The 22812-nt window shown below is 55.1% G+C and overlaps 3 protein-coding genes across 7 annotated transcripts in view; 2 read left to right on the top strand and 1 right to left on the bottom strand.

The window, feature by feature from the left end:
* Positions 1-20: 20 nt before the first annotated feature.
* On the top strand, positions 21-7702 carry KIFC2 (kinesin family member C2). 3 transcript variants are annotated; one of them, XM_045049508.1, is made up of 19 exons: positions 21-86; positions 392-449; positions 692-773; positions 948-1105; positions 1224-1362; positions 1524-1648; positions 1733-1798; positions 1888-2016; positions 2445-2522; positions 2638-2752; positions 2830-2939; positions 3372-3480; positions 3590-3747; positions 5517-5621; positions 5704-5825; positions 5914-6037; positions 6174-6303; positions 6393-6649; positions 6735-7702. In XM_045049508.1, the coding sequence occupies exons 1-19, from the start codon at positions 22-24 to the stop codon at positions 6987-6989; spliced, it is 2385 nt and encodes a 794-aa protein (XP_044905443.1). In that variant the 5' UTR covers position 21; the 3' UTR covers positions 6990-7702. The 3 variants fall into 3 exon arrangements, with proteins under 3 accessions (XP_044905443.1, XP_019678834.3, XP_011289828.3); XM_019823275.3 differs by lacking the exon at positions 21-86 and adding an exon at positions 3927-4000 and having other exon boundaries at positions 203-449; positions 5517-5586; XM_011291526.4 differs by lacking the exon at positions 21-86 and having other exon boundaries at positions 203-449.
* Positions 7304-11077, bottom strand: FOXH1 (forkhead box H1). Its single transcript, XM_023248649.2, has 3 exons — positions 9233-11077; positions 8766-8870; positions 7304-8677 (listed from the first exon to the last, which is right to left on the bottom strand). The coding sequence occupies exons 1-3, from the start codon at positions 9599-9601 to the stop codon at positions 7835-7837; spliced, it is 1317 nt and encodes a 438-aa protein (XP_023104417.1). The 5' UTR covers positions 9602-11077; the 3' UTR covers positions 7304-7834.
* A 755-nt stretch (positions 11078-11832) lies between these two features.
* PPP1R16A (protein phosphatase 1 regulatory subunit 16A) overlaps positions 11833-22812 on the top strand; it is a 39749-nt gene continuing 28769 nt past the window's right edge. Inside the window, exons 1-2 of one of the 3 annotated variants that reach the window (XM_011291527.4) lie at positions 11856-11984; positions 15114-15206. The gene's annotated coding sequence lies outside the window, so the exon portion shown is untranslated. Of the gene's footprint in view, positions 11985-13937; positions 14091-15113; positions 15207-22812 lie in introns of those variants that run through there. The other 2 variants (XM_023248775.2, XM_004000178.5) reach the window with 2 other exon arrangements.

Genomic DNA, 22812 nt, shown 5'->3' on the forward strand with positions numbered 1-22812 from the left:
CGCTTGGATTCCCCGGGGCTGATGGCTCTAAGGGACGAGAGCTGTGGGGGCCTCCGCCGGGGGTTAGGAAAGATTCCGAGGAAGGGGTGTGTGGAGGCCGTGGGCGCTTTCAGCCCGGGGTCTCCGTGAAGTGGGAGTGGGAGGCGCGGGGCAGGTGTCCGGGTGCAGCCCCGGGGGCCCCTGTTTCTGGCATCCCCTTTCCTCGCGCGCGCGTCCTCCACCCGCGGGAGCGGGGCCGTGGGGGCGGCCGTCTCGAGCATGCGCACCGGCTTTGCACCGCGCGGGCGCGGAGTCGGGGCGCCGGGACGCGGGGCGGCGCGAAGCGGGGCCCTCTGCCGCCCCGCGCTCCCATGTACGCCTTCTACTCGCTGCTCATCTACATCTTCTACAGCCTCTTCCGTAGGGATGGCGGGGCTGCGGTGGCCAGCGACCCCGGGGACCCCGCCCAGGTGAGCGGAGCGGGCGCTGCACAGCCCGCGACCCCCTTCTCGAGAGCGGGTTTTGCGGGCCCGCGCAGCGTACGTTCCCAGGGCGCCGACGCTGGGGAGGAGGGCCGTGCCGAGGACCCCGTCTCTGTTCTGGTGTTGGAAGCGGAGACCTCAGCCGCAACTCCCTTGGCCAGGTTCCTGGGGGGAAAGAGCCCCACAGGCTGCCTACCCACTCCTTCGGGGTCTCGCTGCTCCCTCCCTAGAGTGCCGGTGGCAAGCCCGGGGGTCGCCGCCGCCCCGACCAGCCCACGGCAGAACTGTGGACCGAGCTGACAGGCCTGGTCGGTAGGTGCTGTCGGTGCATTGGGAGAGCTGCGTCCCCGGGACCGTGAGAGAACCCTGCCGTCGGAGAGAGGGAGGGGTGCCCGTGACCTCTTTGGGAGGGAGGAACACAGCTGGTGCCTTCTGGTGGCCTACCCTCCAACACGTGAACCGCAAGCCTCCCTTTCCCGCTATCAGGCCTCACAGGCTGCTCTGAGTCTGAGGATGGGCCGGAAGAGGGAGCCGAGGGCCGCTCTACCGAGGTCTCCCTGGAAGAGGCTCTCGTGCGTCTTGCTGAGTTCCTCTCCGTCCAGCTGGGGGCGGAAGAGAGCTGCCGGAACCCTGACCTGAGCAAGGTGAGCGGTTTGCCGCGCGTCCTGCCTCGGGAAACTCATACTCTATCCATAGTCCTGGGTCTCCCCATGGCTGTCATCACCTCAGTCTCCTTCGCTCCGATTCTTATCTCCTTTACAGCCGAGCGATGTCCCCCCACTGTTGACGGTGACCGGTCAGCTCTTGGCCCTCCTGGCATGGATTCGGAGCCCCAGGGGGAGGCAGGCCCTGCCCCAGGGTATTCATCCAGCCTCGGAGGTGCAGCCTCCCACACCTGCTGGTGCGTAAGGAGTAGTGAGTTGAAAAGGGAGTGGAGGGAGTGAAGTCCAGCAGAGACTGAGTGGCTCGTTGTTCGGGGCCCATGCCCAGCCTTGCTCCCGAGGTGTCCCCTCCTTCAGGTTAGAGACCTGATCAGTCCTAACTGGGTCCACCCCACCCCAGGATCCCCACCTCAAGAAGAAAGCCCTTCCCTTTCACCAAGGGGTGAGGCCCAAGGGCAGAACCCTCCCCAGTTGGAGGAGGACCAGAGAGCTTGGCAGCGGCTGGAGCAGCTCATCCTTGGACAGGTGAGGGGCCCCGGAAGGGCCCAGGACTGGGGTGGGAGGGAGTGGACGGACATGCTCCACCCTGTGCCCCTCCCTCCTTCCCAGCTAGAGGAGCTGAAGCAGCAACTCGAACTGCAGGAAGAGGAGCTGGGCCGCTTGCGCCTGGGCGTGGTAAGGCTGCTGGGGGTGGGGCTCCAGGAGGGGGACACGAGAGGGGGCCCCAGCTTTCAGGTGAGTTAGAGGGCCTCTTTCTCCGCCAGGGGGCGACAGACTCAGAGAAAAGGGTTCAGCATCTAACCCTGGAGAATGAGGCTCTGAAACAGAGCCTGAGCCTCACTCGGGACCTTCTGCTGCACTGGGGCCCTGGCCCCTCCACCAGGGCCCCCCAGGTATCCTCCTTAGCTGCTACCATTTTTGCAGTCTGGGGCTCCTGAACACTTGGCTTCCTGCAACACTGCCCACGCTTCCTCAGGATCTAATGCTGCTGGAAGGGAGGCAGGGGGACATCTTTGACCTTTAAGGGTCAGAGACTAGGATTGTGGACAGGCCTTGGGACGGTCTGTGCAAAGTTGCCCCAACAAGGGACCAGTGCCCGTGGGAGAATACCTCGACCCTGTCCCATGGCTTTCCAAGTGATGGACTTGAAGAGCAGAGGGACTTGGGAAAAGGAGTCCTGTCTGGGGTTGGGAGACATGAATTCATGAGCAGCTCTGCCTGTCTGTTTGACTTCCCCATCCATGAAATGGGGCTGCTGGAGTGCCCCTCCCTGAGTTCCCTCCTGGCTCCATAGCTGACACAGCTCCCACCCTTCCCACAGGAGGAGGCAGAGGCATTGGTGGAGCTCCAGAGTCGGCTTCAGGAAGCCCAGGACACCACAGAAGCACTTCAGGTCCAGGTGGGCGCTGAGCCCAGGGGCCGGGAAGTCTTGGTGCACTGGGAGGGGGGTATCTGAGGCAGGGCCTGGTAAGTGCCTATTTCCTCAGTGACAGGGGTGGAATTGGGTGGGACAGCTGGGGGTGCAGGAGGTGCAGCTGCAGGGCCTTCGGGGGGCCCTTCGGCAGCTCCAGCAGGAGACTGAGCAGAACTGCAGACGGGAGCTGCAGCAGATGCTTGGGCAGCTGGCAGGTAAGGGCGGGGTCCAGAGGGCTCATGGGAAGGCCATGTGGTCTGGGCTTTCCCTCACAACAAACTCTCCCTGACAGGACTTCGGGCACGTATGGCCAGTCTGCGACAGGGCTGTGGGGACCTCCGAGGACTGGTCAGCACATTTACCCAGAGCTGTCAGTGTTCGCTCAGTGAGGCCCGGGGCCAGGTCAGGACCATCTGCCCTCTCTCCAGAACATGCTCTCTGGGCAGCCCAGTCACTGTTCTTCCATGGGGAGCCCTTGTTCTTTCTTCCTTCCCAGCCCCCGGGAGCTGCCTGCTCTAATGGAGGTTGTAGGCTCTGGAACCAGAACAGCTTGTGATCTCATACACCCTGGGTGTGATCTCATTTCTGTCTGTGCAAACTGGGGGGACTGTAAACCCCTCATAAGATGGCCAACCCCAGAGGAGACAAAGGTCTTCCCATGATCCTCCTGAGATTCTGAGTCTCCATCCTGGGCCCACTGTATGATGCCCCTAGGGGCTCAAAGCCACTGAAAGTTGTAGGTCACCACAGCTGGTGGTACCATATTGCCCTCAGCACCCACCCCACCCCCAGTTCCTTTGCTGCCCCCACTTCCTCGCATCCCTATTCCACCAGGTATCCTGGGCCCTGGGGGCTCTGTCAGCTGGAGGGGCTGGGACTCAGCTCCCTGAAGAGCAGCAGGGGCCCCCAACTGGATGCCCAGGGCGGCTGCTGGAGCTCAAGGGTATGGCAGGCTTGGGAAGTGGAGGAGTGGGGCGGCAAGCTGGAGGAAGTGGAGCCTCTGCACGCTTCGGGGCGTGGGAGGCAGCCTACTGATCTGATCTCCATCCCAGGAAATATCCGTGTGCTGTGTCGACTGAGGCCAGGGACACCCTCCAGCCTGGTGAGCTTGGAGCCTGGCCCCAGCGGCACTGTCACCACCTGCTATCGAGGGCGCCAGCGTCGCTTCCGCCTGGACTGGGTCTTCTCTCCAGAGGCCAGCCAGGAGGAGGTGATGCTCCGCCCTTGCCCTGTGCTGACCTTCCCTCATACTGCCCCAGAGTCCGAAGAGGCTTCGGGTTTCCCCTTTCATCTGGCTTCCCCAGTGGCTGGACTTCAGCGAAGGGAAGGGAGCAGGAAGATCTGGGAGGCAGGAATGACAGCCTAGCTGGGTACCTCCTTTCCTTCCAGAAATTTCCATCTGCATCCCCCCACCAAGCTCTGCAGTTCCAGTGGAAACAAGCCTTTTCTGATTTAACAGGAAGGTCAACATTTTAAAAAGTAACTTTTTTACCAAGAAACTAAGGAAGATGAACTTGTCTGAGATGATGGTTACTGCTCATGCAGAGCTGGCTGCAGAGCACAGTTAGGGTGTTGCTGTGGTGGGGACACTGCTGTGACCTCCTTCCCCCTCTTCCAGCCCTGGGGGAGTGGGCCAGCTTTGAGGGTAGGCTCACCTCCTTGCCCTGTGGCCAAGAAGGCAGTGAGGGCGTAAGGGTGAGCAGGTGGTGTCCAGCCCCAGTGCTCTCCCACTGCCTGGTGCAGACCCTGCTTCCTTCCCTCCTCCCCTTTCCTGCCAGGCCCACCAGCCACCTGGCCTTCGCACACTCCCTGTCTCTGTCTACATGCTTCCCCATCAGAACTTCCAAAGCTCAGGAAATGGAGGCTCAGAGCTGGGAGGGGATTAGGGAAGGGGCAGCGCTAACAGATTCCAACCTGGCCTCACAGGGACACTGTGATGAGTATTTGGCAGGTGGTCAGGGCTCCCTCCCCCACTTCCTGGAGCACCACAGCTGTTTTTCACCTATTTCTCTATTTCACACACTTCCCCTGGCCTCAGCCTGCATCCCAAGCTTTAGCAGCCCTGTGCAGGCCCCCCTTGTCCGCTGCTTTCTGGGGCAGCCCTCTGGACAGGGCTCTCCAGTTCAATGGGTCTGAATAAAGGAAACAAAGGCATCTTTCACTGAGCCCCCTCACCTGTGTTTCCCATCTCTGCAAGGGCACCACAGTCCTTCCATCACAGTTACCCCCAGTGCTTCCTTCCGTTCATGGAATCTTGGTGACCTCACTGGCAATTCTGGATTCTGCCCTCATTGTTGGCAGCCAACGCATGAGGCAGAACTCACAGGCTATTCAGTTGCCAGCCCCCCCGGGCCACAAAAGCTGGCCATGTTGCTGCTCAAAAGGCTGCTGTTGGGGTCCGGTTGCCAACAGGATACAAGTCCCAGCCCCGCCTCCCCCTCAGCCGCCTCTCTGCACCCTTGCAAGGCCAGGGTTCCAGTGATCTTGGCTGGCCACCAACCTGCACACCTGTGGAGCCTTTCTGGGCTGATCATTTGTAAGCCAAATGCTGCTAGGCCTCTTGGTACATGCTCCCCTTTACTCCCTACAGCAGGTGCCACTATAGTCATCACCTTACAGAGGGAAAATCTTGGCCTGAAAGGACGATATGTGCTTTGCTTCCAATCACACCTGGGGTTTGAACCTGGCAGCCAAGCCCACCATTTGGGCTCTTGGCTGCTGCTCCCTGGGCCTCCCTAGTGGACCTCAGAATTCCAGTGCCCTGCGTCTCCTGTTTCTTCTTTTGTCACATCCCTTCCCTTCTTTGCCTGGCAAATTCTTGTTAAATGCCACCTTCTCTGGGGAGCGTCTTCTACCTGTTGGGAGATCCACACTTCCACCATGCTCCCCTAGGGCCAACCTCCCAGGGGAATCAAGCTTCCTTCCAACTGTGTCTCAGGTCCTGGGGCTTAGGACTCCTCCCACCCCTCCTACCCCTAGGTCTTCAGGGAGCTGGAGCCAGCCGTGCTGTCCTGCCTCCAAGGCTACAGTGTCTGCATTTTCACCTACGGTCAGACAGGGACAGGGAAGACCTACAGTATGGAGGTGGGAAGGGGGGGACCCTGGGTGGCTCCTGGGGCCAGGGGCTCGGATGGGAGCCTGATGTGGCACCCCACCCTGTGCCCAGGGCCCACCAGAGGACCCTGGCATAGCTCCTAGGGCACTGCAGTCACTGTTCCAGGAGATGGGGACTGAAGGGCAGCACCGTGTGACTCTCAGCATGGTGGAGATCTACAATGAGGCTGTCAGGTCAGGGCCTGCAGCGCCTCCTCTGCACCCTGTGCCCTGTCAGTGACCCTAGGACCCTCAGAAACCAAGCCCTTCTCTTTCTCTGCAGGGACCTGCTAGCCCCAGGGCCTCCTGAGCGCCTGGCCGTGAGGCAGGGCCCAGCAGGCCAGGGGGGCATTCAGGTGGCTGGCCTCACCTACTGGGACGTGCCCGACCTGGAGATGCTTCACCAGGTAAGGCTGCCAGGGTGGCATTGCACTCACCCCACCCCCACCCACCGCCTCCCCGCAGGCCTTCATGGCCCCGCCTGTGCTCCCACCTGGGGACGCAGACCCGGCAGCAGGCAGGCCCTATCGCTCCGCCCTCCAGATGCTGAGCCTGGGGAGGAGCAACCGGGCCACCGCCGCCACCACCAAGAACCCGCACAGCTCACGGTCGCATGCCCTGGTCACACTGACACTGCGTACGGCGTCCCCACCGCGCGGTCCAGGCACCGCAGGTACCGCAGCGCGCGCCTGAGCCCTGCGGGGGGCCTCGCAGCACCCGAAACCTGGGCTCCCTCCACGACGGGCTCGCTCGCCCCTGCAGGCACACTGCACCTGGTGGACCTGGCCGGATCGGAGCGTGCCTGGAAGGCAGGGGCGGCCGGCCCCTCGCGCGGAGACCGAGACGGCGCCCAGCGTCTGCGGGAGGCCCGGACTATCAACCGCTCGCTGCTGGCCCTGGGAGGCGTGATGGCCGCGCTGCGCGCCCGCCGGCCCCACGTGCCCTTCCGCGATTCGCAGCTCACGCGCCTGCTGCAGCCGGCGCTCGGGCCTGGCGCCACCGCGGTGCTGTTGTTGCAGGTGGGCGGCCGCAGGCGCGGGAGGGTGGTTTGCAAGCCGGGCGCCGCCCGCCCCGGGCCCGCCCACCAGCGCCGCTTCCCCGCAGATTTCCACGCGGCCCGAGGATCTCGGCGAGACCGTGTGCTCGCTCAAGTTCGCCGAGCGAGTGGGCCGAGTGGAGCTGGGGCCAGCCCGGCGCTGCAGGGCCCCGCGCTCCGGGACGCCCTCTTCGCTCAGCACCGACACGCCACTTACCGGGACCCCCTGCACTCCTACGCCGTCCCCCGGCAGCCCTCCGGGACCCGGCCCGGGCAGCGGCTCCAGCTCCGGCCTCGGGACCCAAAAGGACGCGCCCTTGTAGTTTAGCCCCTGGAGTTGGAGTCCGCCTCTGCCGGCAGAGGCGGCAAATCTCTTACGCCCTCACAACCTCCTCGATCTCTGGGGGGGCCCGCTGCCCCCCCCCCAGAGTTGGCTCCCCTGCCCCCGCGAGGAGTATCAAGCCTAGGGGCGTGATTGGCCCTCCCTCCCCCAGGCCCTCAGTTCCCTCCTTATCACCATTTGCTGTTATCTCGGCCCACAGCAGGGGATGAGAGAGCCCTGGGAGGTAGACCCCCGACGACCACCAAGTGCTTACCCTCCAGATCACCACCCCATCACCAAAAATCAGACTTGGCATTAAAATGTTGTCTACTCCTTTACTGTTATCTTCCCCACTACCACCACCCAAAACGAGTAGGGTCTTGATTTCCTTTCCCCAAAAAGGTGCTACCTCATTCCCAGGCAGATGAGGGAGGACAGGACAGGCTGGAGCCACCATTAGGTTCTCCCTCCCCCAGCGTGGAGCCAGGGAGAGGAAGTGACACATGGTGATGGATGGATGGAAGGAAGGATGGACGGACAGAGAGGGTCAGAGAAAGTGGGATCAGGAAGGGGCTACTGCAAGCAAAGTCCCCACTCTTTCCAGCCTTGCCTCTGGGGGTAGGAGAGGCATGACGGACCCTGGGGGCCAGGGTGGTGCCTAGCCAGACCACCACCTTTGTGGGGTAGTCCAATAAATATCATGGATTCTCAGCATCGCTGGTGCCTGGTGTTTCAAAGCTGCTGTGGCCACAGAACACCTCTGGGTCCTCTTGGCCTTGGTTCCTCAACAAGCCGGTGGTGGCAGGAAGGGGTAGGAGAGGGAAGCAGCCCCTGCCCCGGGGGGCCTCACAGGCTGTACCAGGAGAGTAGCCAGCCTGGGCTGGAAGCAGCTGGATCCTGGGAGTGGCTAACCCACACATCGTAGATGCTCTTGTTGGGTGGCACCCCCTGGAAGAGGGCATCTAGATCCCAGAGCAGCCCTGGGGGGGCATGGGTTTCAGGGGCCACCCCCCAGAAGGCTGGGCTAGTAGAAGGTGGGCACTGGGGACAAGATGTGGGTGGTAGCGGAGCCAAGGGCATTACCACATTGGGAGTGTAGATGGGCAAGTAGGAGGTGGGCAGCTGCCCCCAAAGTGAGGCCCTGTGACTCCCACCAGACAGTCCCCCAGCATCTGGGGAACCCTGCAGTAAGTGGAGGGGCCAGGCTCTGTGCTCAGGGGAGAGGGGTGAAGGCCTGCTGGTTCCCCCCTGCGAATTAGTCTCCCTATCTGTTTTTTTGGACCCGGGAAGGGGGCAGAGGGGCCACAGAGGCCTCTCAGAGCGCAGGGGTGGAGCAGGCACCACCTTCTCCCCACTGTGCCCAGATTCTGTGTGACCCGGGCTGCTCTGTGGCACCCCCTCCCTGGGGTCCTTTAGCAGAGACTTTATGCTGAAGCCCTCACTGGGCGGCTGCTGAGGACTGGGTGGTGGCTGAGGACTGGGCTGCGCCTGAGGACTGGGCGGCCGGTAGGGCCAGCCGTGCAGCACGTAGGGGCCCAGGTCCTTGGCGAAGGCTCCCCGCACGCCCCTGCTCTGCCAGCGACGGCACAGGGCCGTGTTCTGCAGCCGCAGCGCCTCGGCCGGGATCAGGCTCACGTCGACCGCCCAGAAGTTGCCCTTGGCCTGGGGTTTCGCAGGATCTTTAGGCACCTGGAGGGGGTGGGGAGGCTTGGGTGGGGCCGTCCGACCCCAGATACTCAGGATTTCCGCCCGGGCTCCGACCCTCGCCCTACCCCACCTTGCGGAAGCATCGGTTGGAGGAGAGGTTGTGGCGGATGGAATCCTTCCAGCCCTCGTAGTCGTCCCTGAAGAAGGGGAATGCAGCCTGGACCTGACGGATGATCTGAAACACGGACCGGGGGTGGGTGCCTGGGCCGGCGCCCTGAACCGGGACGCAAAGTGGAGCAGCACCGCCCCTCCCCCACAGCCTGACTTAGGAGCGTCGCGCTGCCCGCCCCCCCCCCCCCCCCCCCCCATTAACAGAACACCTCTGCGCCGGAGGGAGAAAAGGATCGAGGGAAGGGTCCTGCCCGAGCACCTCAGCTCCTTCCCCCCTGGTGCCCAGGCCGGGACTGGCCCCACTGACTTAGCTGGGTAGGGTAAGGTGGGGTCGGAGGCCGGAACCTGAGCTTAGGAATAGGTGGGGGACGGGTCTGGAGAAAGGTCCAATCACCGAGTGTGAGGGAGAATGGGGGTCCCTCTCACCTGGGCCAGCTTCAGCCTGCGGGAGGGTGCGGCCTGGATCACCAAGGCAATCATGGCCAAGTAGGTGTAGGGGGGCTTGTCATGACGCAGGTATCTCTTCTTCCTCCTCTTGGGGGGCTGCGATGACGACTCCGACCCAGGAAGCCCCAGGCGTGGGTTGCTGCAGGGCCCCATGCAGGGGAGGCAACCAACGTGGGCAGGGGCCTGGCCCCGTGGACGGCACAAGGCAATGGGGCTAAGTAGCGTGAGGCAGGGCTGAGGGCCTGAGGCCCGCGGGTCTGGCGGGCCAGACCCTTTATCATTCGGATGGAAGGGGGAGGGGAGGGGAGGCAAAAGGAGGGACGAATCGTCGGTGGGGGAGGGGAGCATGCAGAAGGCTGCCACAATTAGCAGGTTTCAGTTAATCTGGAAGGGAGGGGCAGGGAAGATTCCAGTGGGGGCTGCAGGCAGCCACCCAGGGCCTCATTCCTCACCCCTAGGCTGCCTTAAGCACCCCCTACAAGCTGGGAGGAAAAGCCTTTGGAAGGGGCCAGTGACCCATAGTTACTTTATCCTGTCTGTCTGGGTTGGCCCTCAGGCTCCCATTTAATAGATGAGGGAGTTGATTTACTCAAAACTGACCTGCCAAGAATAGGTGGGGCCTGCCGGGAGTTCAAGGCTGAGCAGCTTCCAGGGCCTAGATGGTGGTCTGGGAGGGCTTCCTGGAGGAAACCTCAGAACAAAATAGGGAGGTAGTGGATTCAAGAAATTTTCCCAGGGGTTGCTGCAGGGCCCCAGCAGATTCCCAAGGTCTTGGAGGCCGCTTTCCTCACCTCCATGGTGCCTGTTAACAGTGGGAGCTGAACAGCTCTCATTATTAACTGTGCACCCCTCTGGCCCTGGGTGAGCTGGACCTGCCTGGCTCCAGAGGACTTCTTGGAGGCAGGCTTGCCTCTCTCCTCCTCTTTTGGTCCTCTGGGTCCAATCCTCTTCAGGTTGCTACCAGGACGATGCCTCTCGTTCTTCTGGGGGCACTTGGGCAGTGCTCCTGGGTGTGTGTGTGCGCGTGGGGGGGGGGGGGAGAGGGAAGAAGCCTAGCTGGAGGGGTTTAGGGGTTTACTGGACACCTCTTGGTGCCAGACCTTGAGGATAGAGCTTCATGGGTCATAGTTCCTGCCCAGGGGAGTGTGCAAGGACCATCTGGCTTCACTCTGGACAGGAGTGAGTGCAGGTGCATTGCATGAGTACACAGGAAGGGATTCTCAGACAGCCACAGGGCCATGAAGCTTAGTCTAGATAGAAGATGTTCCCCAGGCAGGTGGAGGCTGGCCTGAGTGGAGATGGGGCACTCTAGGTAGGAGAGTGGAGGCTCAGGCTGGGGAGGTCTGAGGGGTCAGCACTCGCTGCTTGGGCCTTGCTAGAGCCTGAGGGTTTTAGCAGGCACAGGACCTTCCCTAGAAGTGCGGTTCCAGAAAAATGCCTCTGGCAGGTGCCCTGATACTGACTGGTCCTCTTAACTCCCAGACCCTATTCTTCTCTTCTTACTCTTTAAGTTGGCTCCACGCCCAACATGGGGCTTGAACTCATGACCCTGAGATCAAGAGTCACATGCTCTACTGACTGAGCCAGACAGGTGCCCCTCCCACACCCTATTCTGTCCCTTCACCTTCTCTCTGGCTATCTGATCTGTTAAGGCCTTTGAGTCCGTCAAGACCTATGCTCTGTACCATGCCCCAAGGTCCAGCCCTGCTCCTTACCAGCAAGTTTGCCCAAGGGGGTATCAGGCCCAGGACACCAGCAGTGGTGGCTGATGCTGTTATCACTATGATATGAAGTATATCACTACTTCAAGAATTCAGCTTTTCTTGGGCAGTTCCCCCCCCCCCCCCGCCCACATTATACTCTTAAATGGTTGAAAATCTGCAGTAGGTACCCAACTGATGGAAGGTGCTGAGGGAAGGCATGAGTGGTAGAGGTGCACTGGAGGAGGAAGTTTGGGGCTGAAAAGGATGATGTAATGTGAAGTTCCACACACTCCCCTCATTCTCAGACTCTCCCTTCAGATGTCACATGGATTCCCTTGAACTCCGATGTCACCTCTTTTAAGTTCCCAGAGCTCTAGTTGAGGGGGTCCTTGTGTCTAACCATGCTGTTGCTATCTATGGCCTCCTAGTCTCACTCCATCAGCAAAGACGTCTTTCTCTCCTACAAGTCTTAAGTCACCCCTCCCTCCCTTACGGGTCCTCCTTTGCTTGGTTTGACGTTCAAGGCTCCTTGTGTCCGGACTACTCATATCTGACCATTCTCCTCCGCTCTCCCAAACCACCACCTTCCTGTTGCTCCAATGCACCGGGTCCTTCCACCTATAGGCATGCTTCCCCCTCTGTTCGTGATGACTCTGCTTTGTCGGGTGAACCCCGACTTTTCCTTAAAAGCTCAGCATAAATAGATGACCGCCTCCCGAGAGTCTTTTGACTGCTTGCCCTTTCCACCCTATCCGCGCCGAGGATGCCCCCGCTAGAGGTTCACACAACACCGCGGACCGCCAACCTCCAAGGGCAATCCCCGCCCCCTGGCAGCTCGGCCACGCCCCCTGGCTCCCAGGGGGCGCCGCGGCTTCCGGCTCTGGGCGGTGCGGCCCGGAAGTGTAGCGTTGCCATGGCGAGAGCCGGGCGCGGGGCCCGCCCCCGCGGCGCCCAGAGGAACGCGGGGCCGACTGACCGGTCGCCGGGATCTGATCGTCTACGCTGCGGCGGGCTGCGCGAGGCGGAAGGTGAGGCGCGCACTTCCGGGGCCTGCGGCGGTAGAGGGGACCCGGCCCGGGGGAGAGAGGGGCGGGGGGAGGGGGGCAGAGCTGAGCGGGCAGAGGGGAGACGAGCGCGGTAGAGCAAGGTGAGAGGTACCGAAGGCAGGGCGCGGTGTCTGGCCGGCACACGGAGAGGCCAGGCCCAGGGCACAAGTCTGTCCAGGCTCCAGTCGGATGCCTAGGGCGCCAAGGGATCAGGACCGGCTTCTGGAAGTGGCCGCCTGTGAAGGCCGCCGGTAGGGCATTTCACGTTTTGTCTGTGGAGTTGTTTTCATTTTTGCAACCTGTTGGCCAGGTGGGCAGCGCCAGACTTATCTCCATTTGCAGCCAGGAAATGAAGGCCGGCGGGAGTGACACGCCCGGGCTTTGTGTGGGCTTTGGAGTTCGGCCAGAGGAGAAACTGGAGCCTCTCAGGGCTTCGGGTGACCTCACTCGTGGGGATCCTGGGCTCCTCCTCACAGACTGGGGTCAGAGTGAGAAGCTCTGCCGTGCGGAGAGTGCCGGGCCGTGTGCTCCAGGCCCGTGGCGGAGTATCCGTGACTGGTTTGGGCTCCTCTGGGTCCTGGAGCAGAGGCTGAGGCAACCGTGGGATTAATTTCCATGGGTGCAGAGAGGGGAGGCGTGCATGGAGCCATGCCAGGCTCAGGGAAGCCTGAGAAGGGCTGGCCCTCCTCAAAGCTCCGGCCTTACTCTTCCTGGAGCTTTAACTTGAGGGGGGAGGTGGCTGTGGGAGCACCGTGCTGCCCTTGTCAGTCCCTGTCTTGGCCGAGCAGTGAGCCCTCGTGGGTGTCCTCCCTGGGCAGGATTGGTGTGTTTCCCTGAATCTCAGAAATGCTGAAGAGGCTTGTGTGCTCCTGGCTGTGCTGCCTAGTGCGTTTCAGGGGCACCGAGGGGAGCCCCTGCCTGGAGCTCTCGGGCCAAGTTACGGAACGGGCTGGTGGCTGCCTGAAGGAGCTTGCACAAAGGCCACCTCTGGGCTCCTCATTGTGAGGCTGTGTCCCCCTTTCTCTGCTCCCCAAGCTCTTGCTCAGAGCTGGGATGGGGAAGCTTTAGAAAGTGCTTCCTCCCTTCCCTTCCTGTGCAGGGGCTGGATTTCCTCCCTGTTGGCTGGAGCCTCCTCCCCTGGCTCCGCTGGTCGGTCATGGCCTCATCCCTCACCTGCTCGGGGTGTGCCTGGACTTTGCTCTCCCTGCCGGGCACCTAGGAAGAGGGCCGCTGTGCCTCTAGGCTCTACACTGGGATCTGTGTTCTAGGGATTTGAGTCCTTGGTCTCTTCCGACAGCCTGTCTCCACTGTGTGTGTTTGGGAACTTCAGCCTATAGCACACCAAATACAAGGGCGCATTTGGCTGGGTGAATTTTGGCGGCAGTGGTAACATTGATGTGTCCCCACTCTCCCTGAGAGCCTTGTCATGAGCACGCTGTGAAGGCACACACACAGGTTGTGTCTTTCCACAATGACGGCTTTATTCAGTCACCCAACAAGGCTGACGCCATCATAAAGCAGGTTCTGGGTTCCAAACGCAGGGACATTTCGCCACGTGATTAACTTGGCTTCTTCCACGGCACCCGGAGCAGAACACGAGACAGGCCACACGACAGACCAGGCAACGGAAGGGGGTCAAACGCCAAGTCAGTCTGCGGGCGCACAGTGGAGAGGAAGCCTCGGTCCAGTCCGAGCCAGCTCTCGGCACTGCTCATCACGTTCAAGCCCTGAAGGGTCTCGGGGCTGTTCGGAGACCGGTCGGGCAGAGGCCTCGGCCGCAGCTGCCCTTTTGAGGTGGTCACACATCGAGGGGTCGTGTCTGAAGAGTCTGACGGTTTGCTGCAAAAGTCTGCCCCTTTTAAGGGGGTTTAGTTGGTCCCGGGGCCCCAGCGGACCTCCTCTGCTTCTGCTTGTCGTCAGTTCCGGGGTGTCCGCTGATGCTGGTCTGGCCGAGATCTCGTAGCGGCGGTGTCCTTCACTGCCTGTGTCGCTGCTTGACACAGGCTCCCGCTGGACCCGAGTGACTCCACCTTGCTGTCTGCAGCACCCCACCCTGGTGCCTGTGCCACGGTTTACTCGTTAGCCAAAGTAAGACATCTCGGAGGCTCTTCCCTCACCTCCAGGCTCTCTCAGAACTTCTTCCTAGATATTTTTGATTCTGGCTCTTCCTGTCTATCCCTTCCACCACATAGCCTGTCTCTGGGATTATAGCAGTTGCCCCTCACTGGTCTTGGCTCTGTTGTAGCCCCTTGCCCCCCTTCTTCTCATCTTAGAGTGATTGATCTGAAATGCAAATCTGATTCTTGTACTTTGCTTCTTGAAACTTCCTCGTGGGCTTCTGAATAACACTCACCTGTCTGTGCAGACTAGTTCCCATCCTGTGCCCCTTCGGTTGACCCCTGAGCACTTTTCCATGTGTGTGTTATGCCGCCACCATACTTAACTCTTGTGTGGTGGTGGAAGGGAGAGAACAAACCTTCCCCCACCCCCCTTCTAAGCTCTGTGACCTTGGGCAAGTTCTCATCAACAGAGCAGCTGAGAAAGAAGGACAGAGAGATACAGGAATGTCCGGCTCTCCAGATGCCCTGGGGAGAGGGTCCCATGGAGCAGGCACCCTGTTAGGGCAGGTATAAAAAGGTCCGATGGGAGATGTTGGATTCTGGGCTGTGTCCTTCCTTGGCAGCTGTGACAGACAAAGCACATTGGAGGTGGGGTCATGGAGATAAGGCCCACAGACAAGTCTTCAAGGAAGTTTCAGTGTGAAGGAGAGGAGAGTGTGGGGGAGGTGGAGGGATGGGAGTTGGCTTGAATAGGGAGGTCCATGGAGGTCCAGAAGCATTTGGACTTGGGCAGAGGCGTAACTGACGACTTCAAGGTCCCTGCAGATAGAAGGGGGCTGGGCTGCAGAGTGGAGGTGGTTGCACTGAGTGCAGAGTGGCTTGAAGAGGCCTGTGTCTTCTCCACGCTCAGCCCCAACTTGCCGTCCCAGGATTCCCTGAGGCCTGGGCCTTTCTTTGATATGACCATTATGGTTTTGTTGACTTTGCGTGATATGCTGTGTAAGCTTCACCTCCCCCACCCCCCTACCCAGAACCTCTTCCTGTTTTGAAGGAAGGGAGGATGGTGTGGATGCAAGGGACTCCCTGGGAGCCTCCAGGCCTCGGATGAAGGCTCAGTCTCCTGCAGAGCCCTCCCATTGTACAGGTAGGTTTCAACATCCCTCCTTGTGCATCAGGGCCGGGGGCAGAGCCTTGCCATGGCTGATGAACCTCCTGACGCACCCATATGCGCCACTGAGTGATGGTCTCTTCCATCACACCAGCTCCCCCACAAGCTCAGAGTCTCCTGGGTTACCTTCGGTCAGGAAGTGCCAGGAACCCAGTTACTGAGCACTTCCTGAGAGTCAGGCATGAGGTTCAGTTCCAAGAACATGGGGGGGAAGGACATGTCAAACGTTAGAACAGAGTGAAAAGATAGGAGAGTGACAAGGTAACCACAGAAGACCTCTAAGGAGGTAACGTTTCAGTTGCAGTCTGAGTTACAGAAAGGGAGTGAGCTACCCTAAGATCTGGTGGAAGACCCTTCCAGATCAAGGAACAGCTAATGCAAAGTGGGACTGACGCTGAAGATGGACACATGCTAGACCAGAGGTTGGCAGGGTGGTGGTGGTTTTTTTCTGTGAAAAGCTGGATAGTAAATACTTTAGGCTTTGCAGGCATGTGGTCTCCGATGCAGCTTCTAAGTCTGCGACTTTGTGGGAAGGGAGCCACAGACAGTATAAATGCGAGTGTTCTCTTTCAACAAAACCTTATTCGTCGATGTTGAAATTTGAGTTTCATATCATTTTCATGTGTCAAAAAATACTTTTTTCCCAGTTATTAAAAAATGTAAAAGTAAGTCTTAGCTCATGGGCCGTATAAAACCAGATGGCAGGAAGTAGTATGCCAGCCGTGTGCTAGACACCGAAAATGCTGCGTCAACTCACTGAATCCTCCTCAGGACATTGTGAAGAAAGGACTATTACCATTCCGTTTATGGATAAGAAAACTGAGGAAAAGAGGTCAAGAAACTTGACCGGTCTCCTCAGCTTCCCGCTGCTTCAAACCCAGAGTTTGAGTCTGGTTCCTGAACTCAGCTCCCAGCCACTGTGGTCTCTGGAGCTGGAGGTTTCCGAAGTGTAGAAAGCAGGAAGCAGGAAGCAGGAAGCAGGTATAGAGTGGAAGGTGGAGAGGGAGGCGTGCAAGGAGATGGCGAGGCCAGCAGGGGCCAGACCACATAGGGTGTAGAAGCCAGGATAAAACTTTGGGAATGGGTACTTTTTTCACATCAAACTTAATTGAGGTGTAACTTACATATAACAAAACATCTATTTTAAGTGTGGTCTGCTGGGTTTTGGTAGATGTACACATCTTTGTAAATCCACCACAGTCCAGATGTACAACATTCTCCCACCCTCAGAAGTTCCCTCATTCCTCTGTGGCCAGTCCTCCCTCCACTGGGCCCCAGGCAACTACTGATCTGCTGTTTCTGTAGCTTCAGTGTCCCTTTTTTAGAATTCACGTAAATGGAATGCCGTGGAGTGAACACTTTGTGTTTGACTTCCTTCACCAGGCATAATGTTTTGGAAATCGAGGTGGTACAGGTATCAGTAGGTCACTCTTTGCTGTGCGGTTCCACCGAATAGATACACCGTTATTTGAGCTATAGGTACGTCTGTCGATGAGCATTTCGTTCCTCTCCAGTTTGGGGCTATTGTGAATAAAGCTGCTGTGAATATTCATGTATACAAGTCTATATGTGGATGTATGTTTATTTCTCTTGCTGAAATGATAGAAACGATGGGTCGAAGTGTATAAGTAACTACATAAGAAAGTGCCAAATTATTTGCCAAAACGTTTGCTATCATTTTATGTTCCCAGTTGTTCCTTGTTCTCAATTCAGTGTTGCCATCCTTTTAAAGGTTAGCCATTTTCGTGGATGTGAGACGGTAGCTCATTGAAACTTTAATTTACATTTCCCCAATGACCATGGTGTTGAGTATCTCTTCAAATGTGCTTATTTTACTGGCCATTTGTATATCTTCTTTTGTGAAGTGTCTGTTCAAATCTTTTGCCCTTACAATATGGATTGTTTACCTTATCAAGTTTTAAGAATTCTTTACATATTCAGGATGCGAATTCTTTGCCATATATATACATATATATGTACACACACATATATATATATATATATATATATATATATATATATATATATGTGTGTGTGTGTGTGTGTGTGTGTGTTGCAAATTTGTTCCCACAGTCTATGGCTTGCCTTTTAATTTTCTTACCAGGATCTTAAGCAGGGGACACTTTTAATTTTGATGAAGTCCAGTTTGTCAGTGTTTTTTCCTTTATGGTGTGAGTAGAGGTAAAGGGTCGTAGTTTTCCACATATATATGCTGTCATTCTAGCACCATGTTTTGAAGACCATCCTCTCCCCATTGTGTTACCTTAAGATCTTTGTTAAAAATCAATTGAGATGGGAATGCAAGCTGGTGCAGCCACTCTGGAAAACAGTATGGAGGTTCCTCAAAAAACTAAAAATAGAACTACCCCACGACCCAGCAATTGCACTACTAGGCATTTACCCACGGGATGCAGGTGTGCTGTTTCAAAGGGACACATGCACCCCCATGTTTATAGCAGCACTATCGACAAGAGCCAAAGTATGGAAAGGACCCAAAAGTCCATCGATGGATGAATGGATAAAGATGATGTGGTTTATATATACAATGGAGCATCACTCAGCAATCAAAAAGAATGAAATCTTGCCATTTGCAACTACGTGGATGGAACGGGAGGGTATTATGCTAAGCGAAATTAGTCAGAGAAAGACAAATATCATATGACTTCACTCATGAAGACTTTAAGAGACAAAACAGATGAACATAAGTGAAGGGAATAAAAATAATATAAAAACAGGGATGGGGACAAAGCATAAGAGACTCTTAAATATGGAGAACAGAGGGTTACTGGAGGGGTTGTGGGAGGAGAGATGGGCTAATTGGGTAAGGAGCATTAAGAAATCCACTCCTGAAATCATTGTTGCACTATATGCTAACTAATTTGGATGTAAATTTAAAAAATAAAATTAATTAAAAAAAATCAATTGAGGGGCACCTGGGTGGCTAAGTTGACCATCGGTTCTTGATTTCAGCTCAGGTCATGATCTCATGGTTGTGAGATCGAGCCCCACCTCGGGCTGGGTGCTGACAGCAAAGAGCCCACTTGGGATTCTCTCGCTCTTTGTCTCTCTCTCTCTGTCTGACCCTCCCCTCCTCTCTCGCTCGCTTGCTGTCTCTCAAAATAAATAAATATTAAAAAAAAATCAACTGACAGTTTATTCGTGGGTGTATTTTCAGGAATTTTCTATGTTGTTCATTGATCCTATGCTAATATCCCACAGACCTGATTATTAGAGCTTTATAATAATTCTTGAGATCAAGTAGTGTAAGTTGTCCAACTTGTCTTCTCTCTTTTTTATTTGAGAGAGAGAGAGAGCGAGCATGAATGGGGAAGAGGGGCAGAGAGAGAGAGAGAGAGAGAGAGAGAGAGAATCTTAAGCAGGCTCCATGCTCAGTGCAGAGCTTGATGTGGGGCTCAATCCCACGACCCTGGGATCATGACCTGAGCTGAAATCAAGAGTCAGATGCTCAACCAACTGAGCCACCTGGGCGCCCAGCTTCTTCTCTTTTTCAAGTCATTTTGGCTCTTCAAGATATTAAGCAGTTCTATATAAATTTTAGAATTAGCTTGTCAGTTTTTCCAAATGGCCCTCTGAGATTTTGATTGGGATTGTATTGAAGCTTTAGATCTATTTTGGGGAGAATTGATATTTTAACAATATAGAAAATAGTATATTTCTACATTTATTTAGTTCTAGGTTGTTAACCATAAAAGTAAAAATGCATTTATTTTGCCAGCAAAAATTTGTGTTTATTTGTGTATAGCAGAGAATTGCAATCTGGGACAAGCAAGCCACAGGCAAGTGTACACAAGGAAGGGGAGGAATAGAGCAAAGCAGAGGACCGCTGTTTATAGAGGAGAGGGGGGTTGGAGTAAACTGGGGGTTGTAAGTATACTGGCTTATCATTGGCTGGGCTGTTGCTGCAGGAGAATGAAATCTTGGTAGGGTAGTAAAGCAGTAAGGCTGGGCACGGTTTGTCTCCTCCTAAGAGATGTGCCATTGACGAGCAGTGGGGCGGGGTCAGCGAGGGCTCCCCCTGCTGGCCTCCCGACTGCCTTCTCATTACTGATTCTCACATCCCCTTTTGATTAAAATCTCTCTTTGCGGGCATCACTAATCAAGAGGCAGGTTCTCCACATTTGCTGGTTTTGCCCCTTAGTACCAGGGAAGACTTTTCCTGATCGTCATGTCCTATGTGAGAAGGAAACTGCACAGCATTTCACTTAAGGCCACATTTGAGTAACAAAGAAGGTTAGGACAGAGAACTCAAAGGTACTTCCCATCTGTCTTCCATATATTTTTTTTTTATTAAAAAATTTGTTTAAGTTTATTTATTTATTTTGAGAGAGAGTTAGAGCAGAGGAGGGGCAGAGAGACAGGGAGAGAGAGAGAATCCCAAGCGGGCTTCACACCATCAGCACGGAGCCTGATGTGGGACTCAAACTCATGAACCGTGAGCTCATGACCTGAGCCTTACCCAACTGAGCCACCCAGGCGCCCCCATATTTTTTTAAGTTTTTTTTTTAATGTTTATTTATTTTTGAGAGAGAGATAGGGTGCAAGCAGGGGAGGAGTAGAGAGAGAGGGAAACACAGAATCCAAAACAGGCTCCAGGCTCCAAGCTGTGAGCATGGAGCCCGAAGTGGGGGCTCGAACTCATGAACCGCGAGATCATGACCTGAGCCGAAGTTGGACGCCCAACAGACTGAGCCACCCAGGTGCCCCCACATCTTCTTTATCCATTCATCCATCAATGGACATTTGGGCTCTTTCCATACTTTGGCTATTGGTGATAGCACTGCTCTAAACATTGGGGTGCATGTGTCCCTTCAAAACAGCACACCTGTATCCCTTGGGTAAATACCTAGTAGTGCAATTGCTGGGTCATAGGGTAGTTCTATTTTTAATTTTTTGAGGAACCTCCAGACTGTTTTTCCAGAGTTGGCTGCACCAGCTTGCCTTGCCACCAACAATGCAAAAGAGATCCTCTTTCTCCGCATCCTCGCATCCTTGCCAACATCTGTTGTTGCCTGAGTTGTTAATGTTAGCCATTCTGACAGGTGTGACGTGGTATCATCTCATTGTGGTTTTGATTTGTATTTTCCTGACGATGAGTGATGATAAGCATTTTTTCATGTGTCAGTTGGCCATCTGGATGTCTTCCTTGGAGAAGTGTCTATTCATGTCTTTTGCCCATTTCTTCACTGGATTGTTTTTTGGGTGCTGAGTTTGACAAGTTCTTTCTAGATTTTGGATACTAACCCTTTATCTGATATGTCGTTTGCAAATATCTTCTCCCATTGTGTCGGTTGCCTTTTAGTTTTGCTGATTATTTCCTTTGCTGTGCAGAAGCTTTTTATTTTGATGAGGTCCCAATAGTTCATTTTTGCCTCTGTTTTTCTTGCTTCCAGAGACGTGTTGAGTAAGAAGTTGCTGTGGCCAAAATCAAAGAAGTTTTTGCCTGCTTTCTCCTTGAGGATTTTGATGGTTTCCTGTCTTACATTTAGGCCTTTCATCCATTTTGAGTTTATTTTTGTGTCTGGTGTAAGAAAGTGGTCCAGGTTCATTCTTCTGCATGTTGCTGTCCAGTTTTCCGAGCACCACTTGCTGAAGAGACTGTCCTTATTCCATTGGCTATTCTTTACTGCTTCGTCAAAGATTAGTTGGCCATACGTTTGTGAGTCCATTTCTGGGTTCTCTATTCTGTTCCATTGATCTGAGTGTCTGTTTTTGTGCCAAAAATTTATTTATTTTTGAGAGAAAGAGAGAGAGACAGAGTGAGAGTGGGGGATGGGCAGAGAGAGAGAGAGGGAGACACAATCTGAACCAGGCTTCAGGCTCTGAGCTGTCAGCACAGAGCCCAATGCGGGGCTCCAATTCCCAAACCGCAAGATCATGACCTGAGCCGAAGTCGGATGCTTAACTGACTGAGCCACCCAGGTGACCCCACCCCCCCGCTTTTTTTTAGTGTTTATTTTGAGAGAGACCAAGTGCGCGTGCACATCCCAACACAGAGCTCAATCCCACGAACTGTGAGATCGTGACCTGAGCCGAAATCAAGAGTCTGACGCTTAACTGACTGAGACCCCCAGATACCCCTTTGAGGTCTCCACCTAGACCTTCATGAAGGCAGAGGAGCACTCTGAGGAACTAACCAGGTGCATTTGAGAAGGTGCAGTGACGGTGTAAACATGAAGCGATAGCTGATGAATTTTGTGCAAAACAGCAAAACTTCAAAGATGGTTTAAAACAGAATTGTTATCTCAAAAGAATTGTTTGGAACCAAACGTGTTACAGATCAGATAGTATAGCCTATAGGGTTGCAAATTCAGAGACGTGAATTTGAATAAGAATCCAAAGTCAGTTAATATTTCAGTTGAAAGAAGACTTTTGTGAATTCTGAACCTTCTAGCCCTTCAGAAAAAGCAAGTGAAAAATTAATTTCTCATGGGATCACGATGAGGTTGTTTCTGAAGGGCCATAATCATAGAAGTTTCCCCCTTTCCCAAGGGCTTGGGAAATGCAGACAAGGCCATTGTCTTTCCATGAAAAAGAGATAAGAAACAACAGTGAGAAAAAGGTACAGAGGCCTAGTTTGGACGTCTTAGGAAAGCTGTCTCTTCAGATGCCGTCTGCCTCAGTTTGGGGGGGTCTTTATTCCAGGTGACCAGATGTGCAGGGCTAGGCAGGCTCTGGTGCTTTCTTTAGGTGTATCACGTGAATCCAAGAGTCTCTTCCGAAGACTTTGGTGAACAAAGGGTGGTTACAGGACCTGATAAGGGCCTTTTCAGAGAAGTTAGAGTCTAAAATGTTCAGGTTACAAGGTGTGATGCTCCAGGTCATTGTCTCCTGGGAATGCACGGTGAAGAGATTATCAAAGCATGGTTTTCTTTTTTTTTTTTTTTTAAAGATTTTATTCATTTTTGTTTAAGTAATTTCTACACCCAGTGTGGGGCTCAAACTCGTAACCCCGAGATCAAGAGTCACATGCTCTACCAACTGAGCCAGCCAGGCTCCCCAAAGCATGGTTGCTTTTATTAGAAGCAATTATAGCTTTACAATATTGAAATACATCTTCTTTTTTCAACTGTCAGTCAAAGGAGGGAGAAGCCAAGTGCACTGGATGTCTTATGACTACCTCAAAGGCTAAAAACTTGTGAGTTTCCAAGGGAGTGAATCTGAGGTTTAGAAGGACTAATGGCAATGCTTTTAGCCAAGGTACTTGGAGGGTCCCTACCAACTGTGCTAGTTGAGTTTCAATGCCACAGTTAGTACATCCAGCCAACTCTGAGGATTGAAGGTGGGGTACAAACTGAATGTGTTGTTGAACTGGCCAGTGAAATGAGTTCCCTGATGACTGCAAAGTTCAAGAGGAGATCCCTGGGTAGGGATAATCTTTTCTAATAGAATGTAATTTTTTTTTTTTAATGTTTATTTATTGTTGAGAGAGACAGAGCATGAGCAGGGGAGGGGCAGAGAGAGAGAGGGAGACACAGAATCTGAAGCAGGCTCCAGGCTCTGAGCTGTCAGCACAGAGCCTGACACGGGGCTAGAACCCATGAACCGTGGGATCATGACCTGA

Source organism: Felis catus, chromosome F2 (assembly GCF_018350175.1).
Source record: "Felis catus isolate Fca126 chromosome F2, F.catus_Fca126_mat1.0, whole genome shotgun sequence".
Lineage (NCBI taxonomy): Eukaryota > Metazoa > Chordata > Mammalia > Carnivora > Felidae > Felis > Felis catus.

What these genes read in the sequence shown, in the direction of transcription:
- KIFC2 (XM_019823275.3), top strand. Translation starts at nt 351, where the DNA reads ATGTACGCCTTCTACTCGCTGCTCATCTACATCTTCTACAGCCTCTTC. An exon ending in TCAGTGAGGCCCGGGGCCAG is followed by an intron (nt 2,940 to 3,371) that starts GTCAGGACCATC and finishes CTATTCCACCAG; the next exon opens with GTATCCTGGGCCCTGGGGGC. An exon ending in TGTCTGCATTTTCACCTACG is followed by an intron (nt 5,587 to 5,703) that starts GTCAGACAGGGA and finishes CCCTGTGCCCAG; the next exon opens with GGCCCACCAGAGGACCCTGG.
- FOXH1 (XM_023248649.2), bottom strand. Translation starts at nt 9,601, where the DNA reads ATGCTCCCCTCCCCCACCGACGATTCGTCCCTCCTTTTGCCTCCCCTC. An exon ending in GCAGGCTGAAGCTGGCCCAG is followed by an intron (nt 8,871 to 9,232) that starts GTGAGAGGGACC and finishes TCCGTGTTTCAG; the next exon opens with ATCATCCGTCAGGTCCAGGC. An exon ending in CCAACCGATGCTTCCGCAAG is followed by an intron (nt 8,678 to 8,765) that starts GTGGGGTAGGGC and finishes CACCCCCTCCAG; the next exon opens with GTGCCTAAAGATCCTGCGAA.